At 38.4% G+C, this 23,705-nt stretch overlaps 1 protein-coding gene across 6 annotated transcripts in view; it reads left to right on the top strand.

Moving 5' to 3' along the window:
- UNC13B (unc-13 homolog B) overlaps positions 1-23,705 on the top strand; it is a 304,136-nt gene that overhangs the window by 84,611 nt on the left and 195,820 nt on the right. For all 6 annotated transcript variants that reach the window (XM_058523437.1, XM_058523441.1, XM_058523435.1 and 3 more), the window contains 2 exons: positions 11,848-11,921; positions 21,060-21,117. In XM_058523437.1, coding sequence (XP_058379420.1) covers positions 11,848-11,921; positions 21,060-21,117 — 132 coding nt within the window. The remainder of the gene's footprint in view (positions 1-11,847; positions 11,922-21,059; positions 21,118-23,705) is intronic.

Raw genomic sequence — 23,705 nt, forward strand, 5'->3', positions numbered from 1 at the left:
GGACAATTTTGTCTTTTTTTTATGGCTGAGTAGTATTCCGTTGTATATGTATATATACACCACACCTTTATCCATTCTTCAGTCAATGGACACTTAGGTTGCTTCTATGTCTTGGCTATTGTGAATAATGCTGCAGTGAACACAGTGGTGCGTAGATCTCTTTGTATCGTTGATTTCAAGTTCTTTGGATAAATACCTAGTGGTGGGATAGCTGGATCATATGATATTTCTATTTTTAATTTTTTGAGAAATCTCCATACTGTTTTCTTTTTTTTTAAATTTTATTTACTTATTTATTTGTGAGGAAGACCAGCCCTGAGCTAACATCCGATGCCAATCCTTCTCTTTTTTGCTGAGGAAGACTGGCCCTGGGCTAACATCTGTGCCCATCTTCTTCTACTTTATATGGGACACCGCCACAGCATGGCTTGGCGAGTGGTGCGTCTGTGTGCGCCTGGGGTCCAAACTGGCGAACCCCGGGCCGCCGCAGCAGAACGTGTGCACTTACCCACTGCTCCACTGGGCTGGCCCCCTCCATACTGTTTTCCATAGAGGCTGCACAGTTTGCATTCCCACCAGCAGTGTATGAGGGTTCCCTTTTCTCCACATCCTCTACAACATTTGTTATTTTTTGTCTTGGTGATTATAGGCATTCTAACGGGTGTAAGGTGATATCTCATTGTAGTTTTGATTTGCATTTCCCTAATAATTAGTGATGTTGAACTTCTTTTCATGTGCCTGTTGGCCATCTGTATATCTTCTTTGGAAAATGTTCATATTCTCTGCCCATTTTTTGACTGGGTTGTTTTTTTTTGTTGTTGAGATGTAGGAGTTCTTCATATATTTTGGAAATTAACCCCTTGTTGGATATATGATTTGTAAATGTTTTCCGCCAGTTGGTGGGTTGTCTTTTCATTTTGTTCATGGTTTCTTTTGCCTTGCAGAAGCTTTTTAGTCTGATGTAGTGCCATTTGTTTATTTTTTCTTTTGTTTCCCTTGCCCGAGTAGACATGGAATTCGAAAAGATGCTGTTAAGACGGATGTCAAAGAGTGTACTGCCTATATTTTCTTCTAGGAGTTTTGTGGTTTCAGGTCTTACCTTCAAGTCTTTAATTCATTTTGAGGTAATTTTTGTGTATGGTGTAAGGTAATGGTCTACTTTCATTCTTTTGCATGTGATGATCCAGTTTTCCCAACACCATTTATTGAAGAGACTTTCCTTTCTTCATGTATGTTCTTGGCTCCTTTGTCGAAGATTAGCTGTCCATAGATCTGTAGTTTTATTTCTGGCCTCCCAGTTCTGTTCCATTCATCTGTGTGTCTGTTTTTGTGCCAGTACCGTGCTGTTTTGATTTCTATAGCTTTGTAGTATATTTTGAAGTCAGGGATTGTGATGCCTCCAGCTTTGTTCCTTTTTCTCTGAGTTGCTTGGCTAGTAGGGGTCTTGTGTTGTTCCATATACATTTTAGGATTCTTTGTTCTATTTCCATGAAGAATGTCATTGGGATTCTAATTGGGATTGCATTGAATCTGTAGTTTCCTTAGGAAATATGGACATTTTAACTATGTTTATTCTTCCAATCTCTAAGCATGGACTATCTTTCCATTTCTTTGTGTCTTCTGTTTCTTTCAATAATATCTTTTAGTTTTTAGTATATACGTCTTTCACCTCCTTGGTTAAATTTATTCCTAGATGTTTTATTCTTTTTGTTGCGATTGTAAGTGGGATTGTATTCTTGACTTCTCTTTCTGCTAGTTTGTTATTAGTGTATAGAATTGCAGCTGATTTTTGTAAGTTGATTTTGTACTTTGCCACTTTGCTGTAGTTTTTATTTCTGATAGCTTTCTGGTGGATTCTTTGGGGTTTTCTATATATAGAATCATGTCATCTGCAAACAGTGAGAGTTTCATTTCTTCCTTTCCAATTTGTTTTTCTTTTTCTTGCCTAGTTGCTCTGGCCAAAACCTCCAGTACTATGTTAAATAGGAGTGGCAAGAGTGGGCACCCTTGTCTTGTTCCTGTTCTCAGAGGAATGGCTTTCAGTTTTTCACTGTTGAGTATGATGTTGGCTGTGGGTTTGTCGTATACAGCCTTTATTATGTTGAGATACTTTCCTTCTACACCCATTTTATTGAGAATTTTTATCATAAATGCTGGATCTTGTCAGATGCTGTCTCTGCATCTGTTGAGATGATCATGTGATTTTTATTCCTCATTTTGTTAATGTGGTGTATCACATTGATTGATTTCCAGATGTTGAACCATCCCTGCATCCATGGTATAAATCCCACTTGATTATGGTGTGTGATCCTTTTGATATATTGCTGTATTTGGTTTGCCAATATTTTGTTGAGGAGTTTTGCATCTATGTTCATCAGCAATGTGGGCCTGTAATTTTCCCTTCTTTGTGTTGTCCTTGTTTGGTTTTGGGATCAGGGTGATGTTGGCCTCATAGAATAAGTTAGGAAGCATTCCGTCTTCTTCAATTTTTTGGAATAGTTTTAGAAGGATAGGTATTAAATCTTCTTTGAATGTTTGTTAGAATTCTCCAGAGAAGCATCTGGTCCTGCACTTTTTGTTTTTTGGGAGGTTTTTGATCACTGTTTCAATCTCCTTACGTGTGGTTGGTGTATTCAGATTCTCTATTTCTTCTTGATTCAGGTTTGGGAGGTTGTATGAGTCTAAGAATTTATCCATTTCTTCTAGGTTGTCTAATTTGTTCGCATATAGTTTTTCACAGTGTTCTCTTGTAATCCTTTATATTTCTGTGGTATCCATTGTAATTTCTCCTGTTTCATTTATAATTTTATTTATTTGAGCCTTCTTTCTTTTTTTCTTAGTGAGTCTAGCTAAGGGTTTGTCAATTTTGTTTATCGTCTAAAAGAACCAGCTCTTAGTTTCATTGATCCTTTCTTCTGTTCTTTTAGTCTATATTTCATTTATTTCTGCTCTAATTTTTGTTATTTCCCTCCTTCTGCTGACTGTCGGCTTAGTTTGTTCTTCTTTTTCTAGTTCTATTAGGTGTAGTTTAACATTACTTATTTGAGATTTTTCTTCTTTGTTGATGTAGGCCTGTATTGCTATAAGTTTTCCTCTTGGCATGCTTTTGCTGCATCCCATAAGAGTTGTTATGTTGTGTTTTCATTGTCATTTGTCTCCAGGTATTTTGTGATTTCTCCTTTGATTTCTTCATTGATCCAATGGTTGTTCAGTAGCATGTTGTTTAGTTTCCACATATTTGTGATTTTCACGGCTTTTTTCTTGTAGTTGATGTTTAGTTTCTTAGAGTTGTGGTCAGGAAAGATGCCTGATATGATTTCAATCTTCTTAAACTTATTCAGACTTGCCTTGTTTCCCAGCATATGGTCTATCCTTGAGAATGTTCCATGTGCACTTGAGAAGAATGTGTATTCTGTTTTTGGATGGAATGTTCTATATATATCTATTAAGTCCATCTGGTCTAGTATTTCATTAAGGCCAGTTTCCTTGTTGACTTTCTGTCTGGATGATCTATCCACTGATGTAAGTGGGATGTTGAGGTCCCCTACTGTTATTGTATTCCTGTCAGTTTCTCCCTTTAAGTCTGTTAATAGTTGCTTTATATACTTTGGTGCTCCTGTGTTAGATGCATATATATTCATAAGTGTTATGTTCTCTTGGTGGAATGTCCCTTTTATTATTATATACTGCCCCTGTTTGTCTCTCATTGTCTTTTTTATCTGAAAGTCTGCTTTATCTGAGATAAGTATGGCAACACATGCTCTCTTTTGCTTGCCATTTCCTTGGAGTATCATCGTCCATCCCTTCACTCTGAGCCTATGTTTGTCTTTAGAGCTGAGATGTGTTTCCTGGAGGCCACATGTTGTTGGGTCATGTTTTTTAATCCATCTAGGGCCAGCCCTGTGGCTTAGAGGTTAAGTGCACGCGCTCCACTACTGGTGGCCCGGGTTCGGATCCCGGGCATGCACCAACGTACCGCTTCTCCAGCTGTGCTGAGGCCATGTCCCACATACAGTAACTAGAAGGATGTGCAACTATGACATACAACTATCTACTGGGGCTTTGGGGCAAAAAAAAAAAAAAAACGAGGAGGATTGGCAGTAGATGTTAGCTCAGAGCTGGTCTTCCTCAGCAAAAAGAGGAGGATTAGCATGGATGTTAGCTCAGGGCTGATCTTCCTCACAAAAAATAATATTAATAATAAATAAATAAATCCATCTAGCTGCTCTTTTTTTTTTTTTTTTTTGGTGAGGAAGATCTGCCCTGAGCTAACATCTGTGCCAATCTTCCTCTATTTATTAGTACGTGGGCTGCTAGCATAGCATGGCCACTAACAGAGTGCTGTAGGTCTGCACCCGAGAACCGAACTTGGGCCACCCAAGTGGAATGTGCTGAACTTAACCAGTAGGCAACTGGGGCTGGCCCCACTCTGTGTCTTTTTATTGGAGAATTCCATCCATTTACATTTAGAGAGACTATTGATATATGAGGGCTTACTATTGCCATTTTATCTCTTATTTTCCAGTTGTTCTATATTTCCATTGTTTCTTTTCCCTTGTATTTCTGACTGCCATTTCAGTTTGGAGGTTTTCTGTGATGGTTTTCTCTTTATTTATGATTTGTGGCTCTGCTCTGATTTTTTGTTTAGTGGTTACCATTAGGTTTGTATAAAAGATCGCGTAGATGAGATAGTCCATTTTCTGAAAGCCTCTTATCTCCATTAGCCTAAGCAGGGTCCATCCCTTTCCTCTCCCCCTTCTGAGTTATTGTCATAAATTGTTCTTTTTTGTGTTGTGAGTTTGTAACTAAATTGAAGTGTTCATAGTTATTTTTGATGATTTCCTTCCCTTTGTCTTTTATGTTATAATTAAATGTTTACTGACCTATTCTGGTATAGACCCGCAATTTTCTAGTTCTGTCTGTCTATTTATCTTCTTCCTCATGGTTTTGTAAATCTTCGCTTTTTAGTGTCAGGTGGGAGGGCTCCTTTAAACGTTTCTTGTAGTACAGGCCTAGTGGCAATAAACTCCCTCAGCTTCTGTTTATCTCCATTGTACCTGAAGGATAGTTTCACTGGGTAGAGTATTTTTGGCGGAAAGTTTTTGTCTTTCGGTATTTCAATATATCATTGCACTCTCTCCTGGCCTGTAAGGTTTCTGCTGAGAAATCTGCTGAAAGCCTGATAGGGGTTGCTTTGTATGTTGTTTTCTTCTGCCCTTAATATTTTTTGTTTGTCATTGACTTTTGCCAGTTTTCATAGTATATGCCTTGGAAAAGGTCTTTTTGCATTGATATAATTAGGAGTTCTATTGGCTTCATGTACCTGTAGGTTCAGTTCCTTCCCCAGGTTTGCGAAGTTCTCAGCTGTTATTTCTTTGAACAAGCTCTTTACTCCTTTCTCCCTCTCTCCTGCCTCTGGAATGCCTATAAATCTTATGTTGTGTTGCCTAATTGAGTCGGATATTTCTCAAAGAGTTTTTTAATTTTTTATATTTTATTTTATTTATTTATTTATTTATTTTTGTGAGGAAGATCAGCCCTGAGCTAACATCCAATGCCAGTCCTTCTCTTTTTGCTGAGGAAGATTGGCCCTGGGCTAACATCCGTGTGTACCTTCCTCTACTTTATATGGGATGCCACCACTGCATGGCTTGACAAATGGTGCGTCAGTGTGTGCCCAGGATCCAAACCTGTGAATCCCGGGCTGCCGAAGTGGAGCGCATGCCCTTAACCACTGCACCACCAGGCCGGCCCCGAGTTTTTTCATTTTTTAAAAATCTTAGTTCTCTCTCCTCCTCTACCTGAAGCATTTCTATATCTCTGTCTTCTAAATCACTAATTCTGTCGTCCATAATGTCAGCTCTTTTTTTTATGGATTCTTCATATCCAGAATTTCTGTTTGTTGGGTTTTTTTTTTTTGAGTTTCAATCTCTTTGGTGAAGTATTCCTTCTGCTCATTAATTTTATCCTTGAGCTCATTGAACTGACTTTCTCAGTTTTCTTGTAACTCGTTGTGTTTCTTTATGATAACTATTTTGAATTCTTTGTGATTTAAATTGTAAATTTCTGTGAGTACAGGATTGGGTTCCGGAGACTTGTCATTTTCCCCCTGCTCTGAAGTGCTAATGTGGTTCTTCATGGTGTTGGATGAAGTGATCCTTTGCTGATGCATTTGTGGTAGTATCTGGTTGCAGATTCCACCTGCCACCACTGGGGGTCGGGAGCAAGAGCTGTGTTTTCTGATCCCACCTCATCTACTGGAATTTGTGCTGGGAGGGCTGCTCTGTGTTTGCGTGCTGGCCTCAGCCGCTTGGCACATCATGCACTTACGTGCAAGCGGGGCCTCTGTGCTCCACCAGTGTGTCGCTCTCATGCGGGACCACTGTGCTTGGCAGGGGACCAGCCTAGCTGGTGCGCTAAGTGGAAGAGAAGGCGTGCTTTCTTTCACACATGGGCTGGCTCTGCACTTGCAGGTGGCTTGGCTGAGCTGCTGTGCTTGGTGGGGGCTCCTTCACGGGGGCTGAGCCACTCCAGGGGAGTGTTCCCGTGGATAGGGCTACCGTGGCACAGTGGTTGCTCCCACAGGCCAGGCTACAACTCTGAAAGTGTTAAAGCAGGCCAGGCTGCCCCTGCCTCCTCTTACAGTCACACTGGCTGCTGTATGAGGACCTGCGACCTAGATCACTGCTACTGGGGAGGGAGATGGGGAAGGGTGCACTCACCTAGTTCCGCTGCCTCCTGGGGATGTATTATACCTGCCTTCAGATGCATGGCTGCGTGGCTCTCTCAGACATCCTGTTGTGCTGTGCTGGAAATCCTCTGCTGGTTAATGAATGTCCATTTAGTTGTAACATAGAGGGGAGAGACAAAGGGAATGACTCACTCTGCCCATGATGCTGATGTCACTCTCCCCTCATTGCATTTTAAACAAACATTCCTCTCCTGCAACACTGCATCACTTATATTGTATTATAGGTAGGAGTATACATGTCTACCTAGATCGAGTTTCATGAGGGCACTTGCATAGTTTATTTTGTTATCTCTTGTGTTTGCTTGGCGCATAGTAAGTGCCTAATAAATGTTTTTTTGAACAAATGTTAAGGTAAAATTTCAGATAAGTAAAGTCTCTCTTTGACATGGATTAATATGAGTGTGCTAAGTTTTGGCCTCTGATAATAACCACATTTGGGATATAGTTTTAAAAACCTCAATAAGAAAGGGACCTTCTAAAGGAAGAATTTTAGCTTACAGTCTGCCGTATTTTGGCATAGGGATTTTCTTTCTTTTCTTTTTTTTTTGTGAGGAAGATCAGCCCTGAGCTAACATCCATGCTAATCCTCCTCTTTTTGCTGAGGAAGACCGGCTCTGAGCTAACATCTATTGCCAATCCTCCTCCTTTTTTTTTTTTTGCCCCAAAGCCCCAGTAGATAGTTGTATGTCATAGCTGCACATCCTTCTAGTTGCTGTATGTGGGATGTGGCCTCAGCATCTGGAGAAGCGGTGCATTGGTGCATGCCCGGGATCCGAACCTGGGCTGCCAGCAGTGGAGCGCACGCACTTAACCACTTAAGCCACGGGGCCGGCCCTGGCATAGGGCTTTTCTTTTGAATAATTTAGAAACCTCTGACATATTCTATTTAATTCTATACCATCATCTTTTAAAATTAGTAGCTTGTATTTTTGTGTGTGTGTGTGAGGAGATCAGCCCTGTGCTAACATCTGCCAATCCTCCTCTCTTTTTGCTGAGGAAGACTGGCTCTGGGCTAACATCTGTGCCCACCTTCCTCCACTTTATATGGGACGCTGCCACAGCATGGCTTGCCAAGCAATGCATCGGTGCACGCCTGGGATCCAAACCAGCGAACCCCGGGCCCCCGCAGCGAAGTGTGCGCGCTTAACTGCTTGTGCCTCCAGGCCGGCCCCCTGGAATTTTTTTATTATGTTGAAAGGTCAGAAAATACAAGTATGCAAAAGGGAAATAATTCCTTGCACTCTCACCAACTGAAGATGTTTTTTATATGTTGATATGTTTCTTTTAGTTTTTTTATGCAGGTATACAGGTTTTCCTATAAAATGGCGCTGTACATATTACATTTTAATCTGTTTTATTCACTAGTTACATAGTTATAATATAAATGTTATATAAACCGTTATTCCTATATAATATTTTCAGTGGTTGATTTTTATTGTATGAATGCATAATAGTAATAAAAATAGGGGCTGGCCCCGTGGCATAGTGGTTAAGTGCGCATGCTCCACTGCTGGCGGCCCGGGTTCGGATCCTGGGCATGCACCGATGCACCAATGCACCATGCTGTGGCAGCGTCCCATATAAAGTGGAGGAAGATGGGGACGGATGTTAGCCCAGGGCCTGTCTTCCTCAGCAGAAAGATGAGGATTGGCATGGATGTTAGCTCAGAGCTGATCTTCCTCACAAAATAAAAATAATAAATAAAAATAATATTTGTTGACCAATTACTGTGTACCAGTGGGTATAGCACTAAGCATTTACATATGTTGACTCATTTAATCCTCATTTCAGTCCTTTGAGGTGAACCCAGCTATTGTTTCCATTTTAGAGATGAGGAAACTGAGGCACAGAGTAGTTAAGTCTTTTGCCCAAGGTCACATAGCTAGTAAGTAGTAAAGCCAGGATTTAAGCTTGGATGATTTGGCTCCAGAGCCTGGGCTTTTAATTCAACCACTCCTCTTGTTGGTATTTTGGTTGTTCAAAGTTTGTGCTATTATAAATAGTACTGCAATAAACATCCTTGTGGCTCTATATTTTTTCTTCTTAAAACTATTTTGAGGGGTGAGGCAGTCATACATGCACAATAGTTTAAAAAGTTATCCAGTGAAAATAAAGTCTCCTTCACAAGTCAGTTCTCTTCCTTATAGGCTACCATGATTAATACTTTCTTGCTTATCTTTCCAGAGTCGGTCTTTGAATCTATAAACATATATAAACTCCCAACCTCTCTTTAAAACACAAATAGCAGCATATTCTAACACTTTTGCTGCCTGTTGCTGTTTTCTACTTAAGTGTATCTTGGTGAATCCTTCTGCATCAGAATACACACCTGCACCATGCCAGCTCTTTCCCCCTCACTTCTTTTTAACAAGTGCAGAGTACAGCATTTTATGGATGAGGATGTGGCACGCAAATTAGGTAGATTACTTGAGGGTTTTATTTAAGACTTTGAAATGTTGCCATCAATTGCTGAAGAGAGGTTTGAGGGGAAGGAATTGAAGTTTTGGACAGGAGGGAGAAACGAGGAGGAGCCGTATTTTATGCCTTCATGTGGACTACTAGAAAGTGTAATTGTTTAAATGTCTCCAGAGTTGATCTGATCCACATATTGCCTCATTGTTTCTCTTTTGTGCTGGATATATGGATATATTTGATGTGTTTAAAAGATTAATTTTTGGACTGGTCCCGGGGCTTCCGCTTCGGCGGCCCGGGTTCGCGGGTTTGGATCCTGGATGTAGACCTTCACCACTTGTCAGCCATGCTGTGGCAGTGACCCACATACAAAATAGAGGAAGATTGGCACAGATGTTAGCTCAGGGTGAATCTTCCTCCACCAAACAAAATAAAGAGGAAGATTGGCAACAGATGTTAGGTCAGGGTGAATCTTCTTCAGCAAAAAAAAAAAAAGATGAATTGTTTTTTGCAAGTCGTTATAATCTTAAATATATGGAAATGAGGATATACTATTACTGTGTTTTCTTTACTCTTTTTTTATTGTGGTAATGTACACATAACATAAAATTAACTGTCTTAACCATTTTTAAGTATACAGTTCGGTGGTATTAATACATTCATAATGTTGTGCAACCATCACCACCATTCATATCCATAGTTCTTTTCATCTTGAAAAACTGAAACTCCATACCCATTAAGCAGTAACTCCCCATTCTCTTCTCCCCACAGCCCCTGGCAGCCACCATTCTATTTTCTATTTCTATGATTTTGACTACTCATATAGGTGGAATCATATAATATTTGTCTTTTTGTGACTGGCTCATTTCACTTAGCATAATGTCCTCAAGGTTCATCCATGTTGCAGTGTGTCAGAATTTCCTTCCTTTCTAAGGCTGGATAACATTCCATTGTGTGTATATATCACATTTTGCTTATCCATTCATTCACTGATGGACATTTAGGTTGCTTCTACGTTTTAGCTATTGTAAATAATGCTGCTGTGAACATGGGTGTGCAAATATCTCTTTGAGATTTTCCTTTCAATTTTTTGGGGTGTATACCCAGAAGTGGAATTGCTGGATCATATGGTATTCTATTTTATTTTTTCAAAGAATCACCATACTGTTTTTCATAGTGGCTGTACCATATTGTACTCCCACCAACAGTGTACAAGGGTTCTAATTTCTCCACATCCTTGCCAAAACTTGTTATTTTCTGTTTTTTTGATAGTAGCCATCCTAGTGGGTGTGAAGTGGTGTCTCGTAGTTTTGATTTGTATTTCCGTAATGATCAGTGATGTTGAACATCTTTTCATGTGTTTATTGGCCATTTGTATATCCTTTTTGAAGAAATGTCTATCAAGACCTTTGCCTATTTTTGAATTGGGTTTTTGTTTTGTTGTTAAGTTTTAGAGTATTAATCCCTTATCAGATAAATGATTTGCAAATATTTTCTCCCATTCTCAGGTTACCTTTTTATTCTGTTGATATTGTCTTTTGATGCAGAAATTTTTTTGATTTTCATGAAGTCCAGTTTGTCTGTTTTTTCTTTTGTTGACTTTAGTGTCTTATCCAAGAAATCATTGCCAAATCCAATGTCGTGCAGCTTTTGCCCTATGTAGTCTTCTGAGAGTTTTATTGTTTTAGGTCTTACATTTAGGCCTTGATCTATTTTGGGTTAATTTTTCTAAATGGTGTTAGATAAGGGTCCACCTTCATTTATTTGCATGTGGATATCCATTTTTCCCAGCACAATTTGGTGAAAAGACTCTTTTTCCCATTGAATGTTCTTGATACCCTTGTCAAAAAATCATTTTTTTTTTTTGTTTTGTGAGGAAGATCAGCCCTGAGCTAACATCTGTGCCAATTCTCCTCTTTTTGCTGAGGAAGACCGGTTCTGAGCTAACATCTATTGCCAATCCTCCTCCTTTTTTTCCCCAAAGCCCCAGTAGATAGTTGTATGTCATAGTTGCACATCCTTCTAGTTGCTGCATGTGGGACACGGCCTCAGCATGGCCGGAGAAGCGGTGCGTCGGTGCACACCCGGGATCCAAACCCCGGGCCGCCAGTAGCAGAGCACGCGCACTTAACCGCTAAGCCATGGGGCCGGCCCTCAAAAAATCATTTGACTATATATATGAGGGTTTTTTTTCTAGGCTGTCTTTTCTATTCCATTGGTCTGTATATCTGCCTTTATGTCAGTACCACACTGTTTTGATTACTGTAGCTTTGTGGTAAGTTTTGAAATTAAAAAGTGTAAGTCCTCCATCTTTGTTCTTCCTTTTCAAGATTGTTTTGGTTATTTGGGGTCCACTGAGATCACCTATGAATTTTAGGATGGTGTTTCCTATTTCTGCAAAAACATCATCAAGATTTTGATAGCGATTGCATTGAATCTGTAAATCACTTTGGGTAGTATTGACATCTTAACAGTATTAAGTCTTCTGATCTAATGGGAATAATAGTACATTATTTTGGTTTTTATGAAGATTCAAGATAGTGTTCATAGCAAGAATCAAGCCACTGGTAAAATTAGTCCATCAATACCACCCTTCTAACTTTGATCGTTTGATTGAATAAAGTATTATTGACCCGTGATTAAATTATTAACCTTGTAGTGTGGTTTCTTCTTTTTCGTGGTAGATATCCCAGAGGAGGAAGCCAGATATTGGACCTACAAATTGGAGCAAATCAATGCCTTGGGAGCTGATAAAGAGGTAGGAACTGCCTTATTTGTAATATAAAGAAATGAGGAAAAATCTTTTTATAGGACACTTTATGGTTTGTCAAGGCAGGGACCCAGAAGCATGTTGAAGAATGAAAGAATTTAAACTGCATTAAAGAAAAAAGCAGCTAGAAGATGGCCTGACATTTCGTTAGAAGGATCTATCTTCCACTTTTCCTGTTCCCATTGTCTCCCAGAAGTCGCTGAATTAGCACTAGTCTGGCTCTAGACTGTTGGGGAAGGAGCTTTTACTGGAAAAACTGTCCTCTTGTTACACAGATGAGCAGAGGCATTTCTTCTGCTTCTTTCCAGATGTTTGGATATATATCCTTATTTGCATACTCTTTTTAGGGATGTTTAGACTATTGCATTGCTTAGTTCTGCTGTCCTAACTTATCTCCAGAGATGAGTCTGGTGCACAGAAGAGAACACAATCAACTCAATCTGGACTATCAGGAACAGGGAAGGTTTTTGTTATTGGTGGTGGAGGGAAAAGATAAGTTTTTTTACTTTTGGATATGTTTGGCTATTAGAAAATTGGTCTGATTATAGGATAGAGTTGGGAGTGCCAGGGGATATTTCAGTGGAAATGTCTGGTAAGCAACTTGATGAAAGAATCTGAAGCTCAGGGTTGGATGGGGTGGCGAGATATAGGCATAGAGTTTGGATTCATCAACATACTGGAAGCATTTGAAGTCATAGGAATAGAAGAGCTCGCTCAGGTGGAGTAGGTAGAATGAGTATTGAAGAAGAACAAGGACAGTACGTTGGGAAACATCAAAGGTAGGATGTGAAGAAACAAAAGAGAATGAGCCAGAGCTGCCTGAAAGAGAGGAAAACCAGAAAAAGTGTCATGGAACAAAGAAAAAAGAGTTTTAAGGCAGAAATTCTCGATAGTATCAGATGTTACCGAGAACAAAGAAGAGTAATGAAACGGAGCCTTTGGATTTGGCAGTTTATGACCACTATGCAGGAAGCCAGAATGAAATGGTTTGATGAGAAGTGTTAGTTCCTAGGGCTGCTGTGACAAAGTACCACAAACTGGGTCGTTACGACCACAGAGATTTATTCTCTCACAGTTCTGCAGGCTGGAATTCTGAAATCAAGGTGTTGGCAGGGTCACTTCCTTCTGGAGACTCTGAGGAAGAAACTGTTCCATGCCTCTTTTCTACCTTCTGGTGGTTCCCAGCAGTCCTTGCCATTCCTTGGCTTGTGCACACATCATTCCAATCTCTGCCTCCATTATCACGTGCCTCCTTGTGTCTGTCTGTCCCTACAATATATTCTCTTCTCTTTGTGTGTCTGTGTCCAAATTTCCACTCATCTTGTCAGGACACCAGTCATTGGATTAATTTAAGACTAATTTAAGATTGCAGTGACCCTGTTTACAAAGATCACATTCACAGGTACTGGGGATTAGGACTTGAACATATCTTTTTTTTTTTTTTTGGTGAGCAAGACTGGCCCTGAGCTAACATCTCTTGCCAATCCTCCTGTTTTTTGCTGAGGAAGATTTGCCCTGAGCTAACACCTGTGCCCATCTTCCTCCATTTTATATGTGGGATGCTGCCACAGCATGAACATATCTTTTTGAGGGACACAATTCAACCCACAATGAGTTAAATAAAAGATGGATAAATGGAATTTGGGACAACTGCAAATACTCCTTTCGGAGTTTTCCCTTACCTCATCTGATTACTTAGTAGGCTTTGTATTATTAAACTCATAACTCGTCTCATACCCAAGCCAACACCCCAACTTTTCTTCTTTGTTGAAAGCCCCAGTATTTCTCCCCCCATTGATAAATGCCAAAATCCACTCTAGCCTTGCATCTACTTTACCTTTCGTGTTTTTTTCCCCAAAGCCTGGCTATGCAGTGGTATATAGCTTTCCAAACTCCCATCTTCTTTATTTTCCTAGCAAAGAAACACATTGTGCTTTTGATTTTACAGGCTTTACTGTGTGTCACTATGCAGAATCACATGAAGGGATTAAAACAATAAAAAACTAAATGTAACTTAGGCAAATATTGCAGAATTTTACAAGTTCTAAAAATGATGCTTCTTGGTCTGTGGTTCTCAACTCCCTCTGAAATATTTGCTTTCTGTTTATATTCTAGGGTATGGAGCTCCCCCTTCTTTCATCCCTTCCTATACCATCCTGTTGTTTTTTTTTAAACAGCTTTATTGAAATATAATTCACTTGCCACACAGTTCACACATTTAAAGTGTACAATTAAGCGGCTTTTAGTATGTTCACTGAATTGTATATCCATCACCACAATTAATTTTAGAACATTTTCATTACCCCATAAAGAAACCTTGTGCACTTAGCCTTCGCACTCCAATCCCCTCATCTTCTTTAGTCCTAGACCGTCACTCAGCTGCTTTCTCTCTCTATACATTGGCTTTTTCTGGACATTTCGTATAAATGGAATTATACAATATGTGGTCCTTTATGACTGTCTTCTTTCACTTAGCATAGTATTTTCAGAGTTTATTCTATGTTGTAGTATATCTATACTTCTTTTTTTTTAATTTCTGAATAATATTCCATTGTGTGGCTATACTGTGTTTTATTTAGCCATTTATCAGTTGATGGACAGTTGGATTGTTTCTACTTTTTGCCTATTATGGATAATGCTGCTATGAACATTCATATTCAAGTTGTTTGGACATGTTTTCAATTCTCTTGGATATATACCTGGGAATAGAGTTGCTGAATCAGATGGTAACTATGTTTAACTGTTTTAGAAACTTCCAGACTGTTTTCCAAAGTGACTGCACCACTTTACATTTCCACATTTCCACCAGCAATGTATTAGAGTTCCAGTGTCTCAACATCTTTGCCAACACTTGTTGTTATCTGTCTTTTTGATTATAGCCATCCTGGTGGGTATGAGGTGGTACCTCATTGTGATTACCACTTTGTTTAATAACTATTTTATTATCGAAATTTTTGAACATGTAAAGTATACAGAATTACTCTTCCCTCTTTTTATGCTGGAGTATTTTAAGCCCAATCCCAGACATCATCTTGTCTCACCCATAAATACATAAATACATTGGTATACATTTTTAACAGATAATGCCTTAAAAAAATAACCACAATGCCCTTAACACATCAAATTTAACAAGTTCTTTTTTTTATTTTTTATTTATTTATTTTTTTGTGAGGAAGATCGGCCCTGAGCTAACATCTGCCAATCCTCCTCTTTTTGCTGAGAAAGACTGGCCCTGGGCTAACCTCCGTGCCCATCTTCCTCTGCTTTATATGGGACGCCACCACAGCATGGCCTGCCAAGCAGTGCGTCGGTGCGCGCCTGGGATCCGAACCGGCGAACCCCGGGCCGCTGCAGCAGAGCGCGCGCACTTAACTGCTTGCACCACCAGGCCGGCCCCAAATTTAACAATAATTTCTTAATGTCATGTAATGCCTAGTGTGAGTTCAAATTTCCTTTGTTGTCTCAAAGATGTCTTTTCACAATTGCTTTGTTCAATCCAAGATCCAAACAAGTTGTTCATATTTGGTTATTATGTCTCTTAAATCATTTTTTTTGTATAACTGTTTCCCTTTCCCTCATTTGTTTTATAGAATTCTGCACATTCTGGATTTGGCTGATTATATCCCCAAGGTTTCATTTACCATGTTCTTCTAACCCTCTTACTTCCTTTAAACTGGATATTGTATCTAATCATCTGAGGATTAGATTGACATTTAGATTGAAGTTTATTTTTTTTTTTTTGGCAGGCAGATGGTGTCTTAACTCACTTCTAGTTATGTTAAAATTCAACAGTGGATTCAAGTGATGTCAGCCTGTTTCATCCATTATAAAGTTTTCCCACCAGCCTTTCACCCAATGGCTTTAGCAGCAAATAATAATTATTTTTTAAAAGCATGCAAAATGATGATTTTCTAATTATATTACCCCTTCAACATTTATTTGCTATGATTTGTCTATAAAAAAAGAACTTTTTAATAAAGTCTTTAATAAGGACTTTGTAATAAAGTCTATACAAGGAAAACATTCTCTTTATCCATTTTCAAACTAATGAGCTGTTGTCTAAGCAGCTTCTCAAGGCGACCAATGAGTTTTCTTTTTTTTAGTGGTGTATCATTATGAATTTATGGATTTTGATATACTTAATGTGTTTCAATCCATTGCAGTCATTATTCTGTTTGATAATAAAATCATCTCATCTTTGGTTAGTGGGAGTTTCTTCAAATTGGCTTCTGTGTCCTTATTTCCTTTTTTTCTGTTTTTATCATGAAAAATTTAAAGCAGACATAAAAATAGAGGGAATGGTAAAATGAAACCTGTACACTTGTCTCCAAGATACAATAATTATCAAGATTTTGTCATACTTGCCGTAAAATCATTTTAAAAAGACAATGTAGAGTCTTATCTTTTTATTCTTCGGTGTGTAACAGTTCCCGTACATAGCAACTTCTTGGTTCCAGAAACACTGAGTCAAGACTGGCTTGGGGGTCTACCACTTCACCAAGTTGGGTTGTACTACCATTTATTAATTTGGTTTTCACTATTACAAATGCATGTAGTGAACATCCCTGAGCCTGTTTCTCTATACTTATGTATGAGAGATTCTCTGGGTATATACCTGGAAGTACAGTTGCTTGGTTGTGGGATATGCTCTGTTCAACCTTACTAGATATTGTTAAATTGCTCTAAATTAATTGTACCAATTTATATTCCCATTTTCCTGCTTTTCTTTATCCTTACTGATACTTGATATTACCACATTTAGAATTTTTGCTACTCTAATGAGTTTAGAGCATTATTGTTTTAATTTGCATTTTTCTGTTTATTAGTGACATTCATTCAGTAGTTTATTCACCAAATAACGAATTGTGCACTATGTACCAGGCACTGTTCCAGGTGCTTGGTAAACATCGGAGATTAAACAAAGATCCTGTCCTTATGGATCAAATAGGAGGAGACAGACAATAAGCAGGAAACGTAATAAATATAGTAAATGTTAGAAGATGAGAAATGCTGTCAGGGGAAAACCTATTTTTCTCCATGCAGGTTTTACACTTATTTTGTTAGATTTATTCCTAATCCTTTTGTGAATGGTACATTTAAAAATTACATTTTCTAATAGGTCATTGCTATTATAAGGCAGTGCTTTGCTGCTCATTTTTTTTTAGTACTGATCTTATTCAGCTACTCTTATTAGTTCTACTAGTTTAGAGATTCCCTTAGAGTTTTCTGTGTAACTAGTTTTTGCATCTTTGCATAATAACAGCTTTTATCTCTTTCCAGTCCTTATGTTTTATTTTTTTAAGTGTTTTAATTTTTTATACATATATTTTTATTAACAGACTTTAGTTTTTAGAGCAATTGTGGATTTACAGAAATAGTGAGCAGGTAATGCAGGGAGTTTCTGTATCACCTCTTCTCTGTCCCCTCCCCATAGTTTCTCCTATAATTAACATCTTACCTCAGTGTGGTATATTTGTTACAATTAATGAACCAACACTGATATATTATTAATTAAAAAGTTAGTGTTTTATTATTTTGTTTTTATTATATTTATTTTATTAACTAAAAAATAAAACCAGAAATCCATAGTTTTTTCAAATTTGCTTAGTTTTTACTTCATGCCCTTTTTCTGTTCCAGGATCCCACCTGGGACACTGTGTCACATTCAGTTGTCATGTCTCCTTAGGCTCCTCTTGGCTGTGACCTTTTCTCAGACAATTCTTGTTTTTGATGGCCCCTTATTTTAAAATATTCATTGCATAAAACATCCAGTATAATTTTTAGTACTTGGAGTGGAAGTGAGGATTTCCTGACTATAAGGGGAGTGCTTCATAAGTCTTAAAGTTTGGTGTTTGCTATAGATTTTGATAGATACTATATCAGATGAAGGAAATTCTATTTTCTTCCTGATTTTCTAAGAATTTTTGTCATGAAAAAATAAGGAATTTTATCAAGGCTTTTTCTGCATCTATTGGATCATAGTTTTTCTCCCTTTAATCTGTTTATTGTGGTGAATTACATGAATAGATTTTCAGGTATTGAACTATCCTTGCATTTAAAAGCACACCTGGGGCCAGCCCCGTGGCTTAGCGGTTAAGTGCGTGCATTCCGCTGCTGGCGGCCGGGGTTCGGATCCCAGGCGAGCACCTATGCACTGCTTCTCCAGCCATGCTGAGGCCGCGTCCCACATACAGCAACTAGAAGGATGTGCAGCTATGACATGCAGCTATCTACTGGGGCTTTGGGGGAAAAAAAATAAATAAAAATTTAAAAAAAAAAAAAAAAGCACACCTGGTCATAATGTATGGACATTTATATATCAACATACATATATATGCACACATATACATACATATTCCCATATAAATATTACAGCACTTATTTACAATGGATAAATAATATGATATGATGGATTTGGCTTAGTAATCTGTTTAGGATTTTTGCATTTATGTTCATAAATGAGATTGGCTTGTATTTTTCCTTTCTTATACTAGTTTTTCCTGTTTTGTTGTACATAGGTATTATAGATTTTTTTCCTTAGCGCTCTTAATATTATTAATTAGGCTTTAGTTGGTCTTCAGTTTTCTGCTTTGGGCCTGGAAGAGATTCATTAAATATGTCTTCCAAAAATATCTACTCTCATCTCAAGTCTGAATTCTTCTAGTTTAATACTTAAAGTTTTAGGATTTCTTCACTATTATACCTATGTACTGCCTACCAAAATCATTATTTATAACGGTTATTATTTATAACAAAATCCCTTTGGAGTGGGTTGCTTAACCTTTAAGAAGTTTTGAACATTTTTATGATTGGCAGTTTTCCTAATACTATCATTATCATTTAAATTGTGCTTAACTTCTGATTATTCCTTGTTGAATGTAGTAATAGCAGTATCTACCTCTGATATTTCCATCATAGTTTATTGCTTATAAAGTACTTTACATATAAAGTATATTTATATGCAAAAAGTGTTTTGTGTTTTGGATCGAACCACTTGAAATGCCCTTCATCACTCATACTCCTGTGTAAGCCATCATCAACTTTTGTCTAGATTATTGCAATAGTTAGTCTGTTTCCCCTCTTGTTCCCTACAGTTTGTCTCATGCAGCAGCCAGAGTGATTTTTAAAGTGTAATAAAATCATATCCCTCTCGTGTTTAAAACTCTAAGTGGTTTCACAATACATTAGAATAAAATCCAGGGGCCGGCCCGGTGGCGTAGTGGTTAACGTTCGTGAGCTCCGCTTCGGCAGCCCAGAGTTCGCAGGTCAGATCCTGGGCACAGACCTACTCACCGTTTATCAAGCCATGCTGTGGCAGGCATCCCATATATAAAGTAGAGGAAGATGGGCACGAATGTTAGCCCAGGGCTAATCTTCCTCAGCAAAAAGAGGAGGATTGGCAATGGATGTTAGCTCAGGGCTAATCGATGTTAGCTCAGGGCTAATGTTCCTCACCAAAAAAAAAAGAATAAAGTCCAAACTCCTTACCATGATATACAAACTCTACTCCCTCAGTGCCTAGAACAAGGCCTTGCGCATATAGGTACTCATGAAATATCTGCTGAATGAATGACTCTTTCATTGGCTGTGTTAGAGAAGCTCTGACTTGCCAAGGCTCTCCTAGCTTATTGATAAGTGGCAGAGTCAGGATGTGAACTCCAGTCTCATATTTGCAAGTTGTTAGACCATGTTATGTTTTTCTAATTCTCCAGTGGGCTCTGAATCAAACTATTTTATCTTCCAGACTCTATGTACTTGTATTAACTTGTTTATTCCTTTCTCTTCTTGTTTTGCCTTTCCAAATCCTGCCCATCCTTAAGACTTGTACTTAATTCTTCTCCCTTTTATAGAACTTTTTTTTTTAATGGCTTCAGCACTCTGTTTCTTGGTGGTGATGGTGCTTGGTTGAATTGGGAAGGCTAGAATATAAGTGGGAAGGGGACTCTACTAGGCACCAGATGTTGCATTACATGTGTGGGGGAAGAGAGAGAATCCCCCTCTGCCCTTTCCCTTAAGGTTCTTATGGCTGGCCAAATAATTAACAAGACAGGTTAGCAGGAGAAAATAATACCAAGTTTAATAACATATACATGGGAGAAACCAGGGACACTGCATTTCTCAACACAATAGCAGAAGTTCTCGTCTTAAATACCATCTTCAGCTAAAGACAAAGGAGGATGTTGGGGGTGGGGGGAGTCAGTTACAGGAGATCACCACTAAAGCACAGTAAACAAGAGTAAGGTTATTATGCAGATTTAAGGCCTCACCTTCCACATGGATAAGTTTCTAGAAATGAGGTCATCCCCCCTCTTCCCAATACAGAGAGGGAGATACCTTTACAAATGGAGATTTCCCTTATAAGTGTAAATGTTTGTCTGGCAACTCCTTGCAGGGCAATCTAGAGAATGTGGCCAGAGAGACAGAATTTTTGATAAGATGGGCTTGTTGGTGTCTTTCCTATTGTAACATCTATTTTACGTTATGTTACAGCCATCAGATAGTAACTCCTTCCTGGAACAGATCTTCTATGTCAAATTCTTTAGGCAGTTAGTGGGGGAGGTCAAATGTCCGTCAGAGAAAACAATCAAGGTAAAGAGATATATTTCAGGGTGGCCAAATCTTGATCTCCCACACATGCTTAAATAAGTAATGTCACTTACTTCCCACATGACCTTGTGAGGGAAGAAGCACTATTACTTTTTTAAAGATGAGAAAACTCAACTCTCAGAGAGGTTTTCAGTTCCACCACCCAAAAGGGGAAATCTATACATTATTTACAGGAAAACTTAGAGGAATGAGTTTTCTAAGTCCTCTAAGGCTCCTATAAGGCTTCTAAGGCTAAGCCTTCTACAGCTGCCTGGCAGAGCTGGAAGGATGCCCAGGTGCCTGTGGTCGGAACAGCCTCTCTGCTCTGTTACTTTAGCCTGTGGCCCTGTGTCAGTGCTGTATCTGATAGTCTGGCCTGTATGTCAGGTTCACACAGGGAAATCAGCAGCAGGATGATCTGTTTCTGTTCAATAAAAATTTGACTCCAAACACTAAACCTTTTTACAGGTAGCTGTGATTTTTTTTCCCTCTTTGCCTGGGCCTCTTATTATGTGTTTTTTTTCTCCTTTCTTCTTCTAGTATTCTATTCAAGAAGAAAGCCAGAGGAAGCCATTGCCCACTGCTGCTGCCCAGTGTTGTAAGTGAGAAACTTGTCTCTGAATCTCTCAATAATCACAGCTTTCTGTCAGTTCTCCAAATGTGGCTTATTTTGAGTTAGGAAGGGTGGAGATGTGGTGTGTGTAAACAGAAGATATTCCAGAAGCACACTCATTCAGGCCTGTACTTCCAATGCTGTCTGCCCATTAGCTTTAGGAAGAGGTCTTCTGGTTTTGTGTGGCTGTAGGCTGGGCAATGGGGCGCATCTTTTTTCTCCATTTGCTAGCTTCTACCCCTGGAGGAATGATTTCTCCCACTTTCTCCCCATTTACCTGTTATTATTCTTGAAGGCTCAGTTTAAATGTGACCACCTTGGGAAATCTTCCTGCTGTTTCCTCCTTCCCCAAGTCAAGTTTAGGTGTCTCTCCTCTGCTTCCATAGTACCCTGAGCATACATCATCATATAACCTATCATATATGATAATCTATGTATATTTCTTTGATAAGAACATGAAGTTTTTAAAGTCATAGACATTGTTCTATTTTGTATTCCTAGCATCTGGCTCAATACGTGATACATAGTATAGTAAGTTTCAGTAATGTTTGATAAATGATTAACTGGGTGAGAGAACTTGTCATTTCTTCTGAGATTAATTTATCCAGATCACACGAGTTCCTTCTTGAAATGAGCCATGCATTGTTTGCTACCTTCTCAGTTTCTCTCAAAACAGTTTGAGGAGGCACTAAAGGATTGACTCAGAGCCTATTCTCTTTCACTTTTTCAACCTGTGGAGTGTGCGTATGTGTTGTGCTGTGATTATTTTATATTGCCTTAACTGCAAGTTAAGGGCTGGTGATGGTGGCAGTAGTTACTACAGTAATGCTAGTAATAATAAGAATCATAGCAGCTAACATATTTTGAGGTCTTACCGTATGCCAGATGCTACTCTAAGGGCAAAATGTACTAACTTATTTAATCTTCACAGCAACCCTAAGACATAGATTTTGCTGTTGTCTTCATTTTTCAGATAAGGAAACTGAGGCATAGAGAAATTGAGGAATTTTCCACAAATCACATAGGCAGTAAGTGGTGAAGTAAATATTCAGACACAGACAACCTGACTCTATAGCCCATGCCTTGAACATGTTATACTGCTTCTTTCATGTTCTTTCTCTGAAGGAAAACTTCCATTCATGGTTTATAGATCCATTGGTTGTCTTCCATTCTATATGCTACTTTCCTGATAAAAGTAAGACCAGTAGCAGAGGTCCTCATTTTTTTTTTTTTAATTTAAAGAAAACCTGCTATTTTTCATATGATTTATTACTAACTTTTTTTTTTTTTTTCATTTAGGACCTAGAATTTATCAAACATTTAGAGTCATAGGAGACCAAAAGAATCTGAATTGAAGACCAGGTTGTGAATTAAAGTTTATAGGTCCTTTTCAAAACTCACTGTAATGAGCTAATTTTAACCTTTTTCATCTTTTAAACCTTTTTCTAGGACTGCTAGTGAGAAGTAAAATGGAATGATTGAGATTTCACTTCTCATTCCTTTCTGGGCCCATTTGATGAAATGCAGTTGAAGTGATTAAAGAGCAAATGCCAAGAGGGCAGGAGGAAATAAAAGGTCATGAATAATCAGCAAGTTTATTAATTTTCATACATTTTTCATGTTTACTAGCTAATTTATTTTTCTATAAATAGTCTGTTCGTATCTTTTGACTGCTCCCTCATATATATATATATTTTTTTTTTAATTATTTTTTGTGTGTGTGAGGAAGATCAGCCCTGAGCTAACATCTGCCAATCCTCCTCTTTCTTTTTTTTTTGCTGAGGAAGACTGGCCCTGGGCTAACATCCGTGCCCATCTTCCTCCACTTTATATGGGATGCCACTGCAGCATGACTTGATAAGCGGTGTGTCAGTGCACGCCCAGGATCCGAACTGGCGAACCCCGGGCTGCCGCAGCAGAGCGCGCGCACTTAACCACTTGTGCCACTGGGCCCACCCCTATGTTTTTATTCTGAAAAATTTTAAGCTTATAGAAAAGTTGAAAGAACTGTACAATGAACACCTATTTACCCTTTACTGGATTCAGCGATTAACATTTTGCCACATTTGCTCTTCCACCTCCCCCTTTTCCCCTCCTCAGCACCTCTCTCTTATATCTCTGTCTCTATATGCACATACACAAAAATACACACAACGTATTTTCTGGATCATTTGAATATAAGCTTCAGACTTCATGACACATTGGCATGTATCTCCTGAGAGCTGGGACAGTCTACATAACCAAAATACCATTATCAGAATCAAGAAATTTAACATTGATACAATAATGTTATCTAATATGCAGTCTATACTGAGAATTCCCCAGTTGTCCCCCAAATATTTTTATAGCTATTCCCTCCCCATTGTATGATCTAATCAAGAATCACACATTTTATTTGGTTGTCCTGACTCTTTAATCTCTTTTATTAAAAAAAAAAAATCCTTATCCTTTTTGGGTCATTTATGACACTGGTATTTTTTTTTCCAATTAGAAAAATATTTTATTATAATTGAAATGTCTAGTGCAGATGGGAGTATAGATTAATTAGTACAGGTTTCTGGGAAGCGGTTTGG

Source organism: Diceros bicornis, chromosome 28 (genome assembly GCF_020826845.1).
Source record: "Diceros bicornis minor isolate mBicDic1 chromosome 28, mDicBic1.mat.cur, whole genome shotgun sequence".
NCBI lineage: Eukaryota > Metazoa > Chordata > Mammalia > Perissodactyla > Rhinocerotidae > Diceros > Diceros bicornis.